General features: G+C 27.9%; 1 protein-coding gene across 1 annotated transcript; it reads left to right on the top strand.

Annotated features, from left to right (window-relative positions):
- The first annotated feature begins 3,972 nt into the window (after window positions 1-3,972).
- On the top strand, window positions 3,973-5,121 carry LOC107471313 (oxysterol-binding protein-related protein 4C). The gene is made up of 2 exons (XM_021132879.2): window positions 3,973-4,139; window positions 4,795-5,121. The coding sequence occupies exons 1-2, from the start codon at window positions 3,978-3,980 to the stop codon at window positions 5,056-5,058; spliced, it is 426 nt and encodes a 141-aa protein (XP_020988538.2). The 5' UTR covers window positions 3,973-3,977; the 3' UTR covers window positions 5,059-5,121.
- Window positions 5,122-5,464: the final 343 nt, after the last annotated feature.

Raw genomic sequence — 5,464 nt, 5'->3', positions numbered from 1 at the left:
CTCCATCTACAGAAAGATTAACGTTGGGTCTATGCTTGACAATTTTTTTATACTGTTATGATGGTTTAATAGTTTTGTATTAAATACAAAACAAATAAAATATCTAAAAAACAATTCATTAGAGTCAGAATTCTCTTTATGTGTAAATGTTATCCGATTCTACCTTCTCTAAAGTAATATGTAAGTTATCCTCTTTGATATGTCACATTCTAATTCGATATTTATCTTAATACATTTGTTATATATTTATTAAAATATTAATTTAAAAATTTTCTTATATTAACTAAATTCTAAACTAAAATATTAATGTGATAAATTAAAAATAAAAATACAAATTAGTGTCACCGTTAAAATTTTTAATTTGAAAAATTTATCGTGTCAAATAGATCTTTAAATTTAAAAATTTATTCTATACAATTTGATTTTGAATTATATGAAAAAAGAGAAGAAACTAAAACACTTTATATCTTATTTTTTAAAAATTAATGTTGCTAGTTTGTAATTATTTTTTTATGAAAGTCTGGGTTTTTATTTAATTTTTGTTAGAAATCAGAGATTTTGTGTAAAAAATAAAAGAGTAATATATAACATTATTTTTTAAATATTTTGTTAAATTTTCAACAAATTTTAATGACCCGAAATCAATTTTTTATTTTTTATTTTATTAGATAAATTATTCATTCAACAAATTCTACTAAAAAATTAAAATAAATAAATATTAAAATATGACATATCAGAGAGAATAATTTACATATTATTTTAGAGAGAATAAGATAGTATTTACTATCTAATAAATATTTTTTATTAAATAGTTAATTTTATGTATTTTGTGTATTTTTATTATAAAATTAGTTATAATTATATATTAAATAATTAGTAAATTAAATAATTGTTAAAGTGACTAACTAATTTTAATTAAATTTATATATATTGTTAGTAGAAAAATAAATCTAGATAACAGTAACCATAAAAACAATAAATCAAGATGACTATATATTGCAGTGTGAAAAGAGATACCTTCTTAAAAGTCAGAGTATCCATTTTTAGGTAATTTATTTCGAATCATCAGAGTCTTCGTTTTTATACCATTATATGCCCACTACTCATTGACCAGGACTCCAGGAGTTGGAATAGATTGCAATTGCAATATATATATATTCTGTATGTGAATACTTCGTGGCTCATGAATTATCTTCAATCAAAAAATACAAACATGATTAATAATATATATTTTAAATAAGCATGTTTATGGAAGGTCAAAATTCAAAACCCAATTAATAAGCTTTTAATTTGCAATAATGATAATAAATACGTACACGCCGCAGAAAATCACATACCAATACTAGTCAATGAGAGACAAGTTGGTGAAAAAAAAAGTTTAAGTGATAACACTTTTTATTCATATTTAAATTAATTTTAGTCAATCTTTTTTATCTTTTTTTCATTAAGTGACTCCTAATAAAAACCTATGAAAAGCTGATTTTTTTTATATCAACGCGCCAAAAATTAAAAATCAAGTAAATTAGTAAACTACTTGTTACGGTAGGTAACCGGAGATTAGTGCAAAGGATGGCGTTTGGCGGCCCAAGTGTGCGATGGATGAGAACTCCGGGTAGGCACGCAGCTCGGGAGGCTCCGTCCGACTTGTGCTCGCGTGTGAATGGGGGGTGGTACCTGCAAAGATACTCCGATGCCTAAGTTAGCAAGGGTGTAAGCAGGTCTAGAGAGTATTGGGCTTAGCGATACCTGAAGGGGTGTCAGGGTATTTATAGAGGCGAGCCAATAACCACCGTTGGTGTAGTGCCATATCTTTAGGGTGGTAACCGTCCCTATTATCTTGGGGAGGTTAAGATATGGCTTTATGAGACGGTTAGAGAGATTTTAGGGGCGGTTACTCATTTGAATGAGTGTTTATCTGCCAGCTAATCTCGCATCCGACCTCTTCTGACCAAGTCGTGGTTGATACCGACTTCTTATGTGAAGGCCGGTACTTAGCTAGGCTCTAATCCTTTAGATTAGGCCTTTTAGTTGGACCTGGGCCTTTATATTGGGCCAGGGTATGAACAAACCTCAATATTAATAATTACAATACAAAAAAATAAAATTCAAATAAATTTATATATTTATTGTTAAATATTAAAAAAAATTACTTACAAACTGGGGGTGATCCAAATACTCAATAATATGATCTTCTGGTTTGGTATAGTCACGCACCATTTTTTCCCCTATACTATGTAGTTCTTCTTCTTCACCAAACTCTTTCACCGCTTCTTCACTCTCCCTCAATATTTCTTCAGTAACTTGTAGTTTTGCTTCAGTTACTATACTTCTACTTCAATCTGCGTTTCTCACTTCTAAGGACCCAGCTGAACTCCCTCCCAGAACACGTGGCACGCATGCAGCTATGGAGCCTACAAAACGGAACCTGCATTTGGCTCTAGTTCACTGACAAACGCATTCTGCGTTTTGCTCAGTTCGAAGTTGGTCAAGCCTTGGTCCTGTCGGCATACAAGGCACGTTTCAATTTCTTGTTCCCTTTCCTCGCCAATCGCAACCAGCATTTTGCAGGGTCTGAAATTTTCTGTTTCTAACGCCTGCAAAACGCTACCTACGTTTTGCAGATCTTTGATATTTACAGCTCCACATTTATGAACATCACACCATGCATCTATTTATCTGTACTTCACTATTTTGTTATCCATTTACAAATTAATTTATGTATAAAGAAATATTAGTTTTTTTTCTTTAATTTCTAATTTATAACAGAGTACAAAGTACAGAAGGAATAGTAGAGCAGGAGGGAGAGAGAAAAGAATAGAGAAAGTAAGGCAATGTTTTAATTTTTGAAAAAAAAATTTTAATTATAATAAAAAAGGTTATACGACACATTTTAATTCTTTAATTAATAATATATGATGAATATATTAAATACTTAAATTTTAAATTCTAATACTAAATTCTAAACGTATTTATTAATCTATTCCATATCTATTTAAAGCTTATATTAAAATAAAACTCATAAAAAATGTATCATTATATGTGGAAGAAAGCATTAGTACGTACATTAAGGTAAAAAAAAAATACAATTGTTATTGCAATAAAATATATAGACATCAGTACATTAATATATAGAAATTCATTATCATGTACTTAAATTGTTTAACGTTTTTGTTGTGACTTTTTATTACTTATAGCTAGTAATATATATTTAAATGAGCAATGTTAGAGGGCAGCAACATTTGTGATTGGTAGCCATCAATTAGCTATCAATGATGATTTGATAGTGTGAGATTGGTTAGATTTCATCCAATGGCTCACCTTTCTCTACTGGTTACATGCTGGCCAAAATACAATAAAATTGCTGACCCCTAGACTTTTTCTATTTAAAATGGTTTAATAATTCTATACATCTCTATAAGTTTACTCAGATTTTTAATTTAGTCCTTTTAGTTCAAATTTTTCTAATTGGATTTCCACAGCTTAAAAAAGTTTAACCAAGTCTCTAATTTTAATTTCATTTCGTGCTTATTGATTTTTTATGGATAATATGATGAGTGCTTAATAAAGAATATTCATCATACAAGTTTCATCAAATTTGATATTCTTTTATATAACAGTGGATGAAAATAAGAAGTTGATTGAAATTCTTTTTTATACGCTAGAGATATATCAGAGTTGAGGCATCAGATTTTAGATTTTTTTATTATTTATTATAATTTAATTAACTCGGTTGGACTAATAAATCTCTTTTATTCTATAGTTTGATTTGTTCTATTTGTGAACCATTTTTTAGAACCTTGTTAATTTTACAACAGTTGTTTCAAAATTAAGAAAAATTTACAAATTGAACAAACAAAAATATGTTTAGTATAGGTAGAAAGTTATACGAGGTGATCTCATACAAAATATTTTAACTAAGTTACATTATTCTTTATTATTCTGTAAAAAAAATTATTCTTTATTATTATTTGGGTATTATGATGCAGGACACGTCAAATAATATTGTGCTGACTAAGCCATTCTCAGTACTGGCACAAGAATCAGATGCTGAGACAGTTTATAAAGCTCCCAATCTTATGAAACGAATATTAAGTTTATTTAAGAACGTGCGGCCAGGATCTGATCTTACTCACTTTCAGGCAAGTTTTCTTTGATCTTTACTATTTAAGAGAAATAAAATTCAAATTTAGATTAATTATGCATTTTGATGGGTCTGGTCCAATGGTATTTTTCTTGAAACAAAGTGAAGATAAATTGAGAAAACACAAAATCAGTTTTCCAACGCAACAAAAAAAAAAAAAAATCCAATCTTCTATAATTTTTTCACCTTATAAATCATTTGGAGAGTTTGGATCTCACTTTTAAAGAATTAAGTCCTAAAATAATTTAAAATTAATTATATGCACTAAAATAAGTTTTGAAATTTTAATTACATTCATTACATAAAATTGTATTAGTCTTTTTTTGTTTAAGTAATTCATCACATTATTATTGACTAAAGTGGGATATTTTTGTCAATCTTAAAAATATAATTAATATAATCAGAATTTTGAACATTATTTTAATGCATGTGACTAATTTCATGAATCATTTTGAAGTTTAACTTCACTTTAAATACATAAGTCATCTGCCCTTAAACAAATGACTTATGACAAAAAAAAATCACTGTATATCCTACTTTAAAAAATCTATCAAAAAATATTAATGATTATGTTAAAACCTAGAAAATGAAGGTAAATTCTAAAATGAAACCGGGACTAAGATTTTTTGAGTTTGTCCTATGCGTGCATGCAGCTGCCAGCTCTATTTAACTTGCCAAAGTCAACACTCCAAATCTATGGTGAACAAGTGTACTCCACAAGCACAGATTTGCTAAGCATGTGCAACAAAGGGAAGAGTCCTGTTGATAGACTCACTTCTGTTGTGGCATGGTATATATCTACCAAACGCCCTACAATCTTTGGAGTTGTTCCCTACAACCCCATCCTTGGAGAAACACACCATGTTTCTAAAGGAAATCTTAATGTCTTGTTAGAGCAGGTACACTTGTGTTATTAATTATTATGCTCACAAAGTTAATGGCTATACTCTTCTATATAGTGTACCTGAAAAAATTCTCATGCATGTTCAAGAGTCAACACTAAAATAGAGTCTTGTAAGATTTTGAATTCCTTTGTTATAATAGTTAGTTTTTATAGTAATAGTTGTTTTAGTTATGTTTGTTTATAAGTATAACACGAAAAATGAATAAAGAGAAATAAAATTATGTTCGAGAGACGAGACATAAATATAAATATTATATTTTGAGTATTAAATTAGTGTATTTTGTATTTTTCATACCTAAAAAAACATAGATATTATACGAAAATACATTTTATTTTTTTTATTATCCCTATTAATTTTTTATACTTATATTTTTTAATTAATTTATTTTTTTTTAAATTTTGTGTAAAAAAATAAAAAT

The sequence above is a fragment of the Arachis duranensis genome, chromosome 10 (genome assembly GCF_000817695.3).
Source record: "Arachis duranensis cultivar V14167 chromosome 10, aradu.V14167.gnm2.J7QH, whole genome shotgun sequence".
Taxonomy (NCBI): Eukaryota; Viridiplantae; Streptophyta; class Magnoliopsida; order Fabales; family Fabaceae; genus Arachis; species Arachis duranensis.
This window is presented reverse-complemented; position numbering and strand designations above follow the sequence as displayed.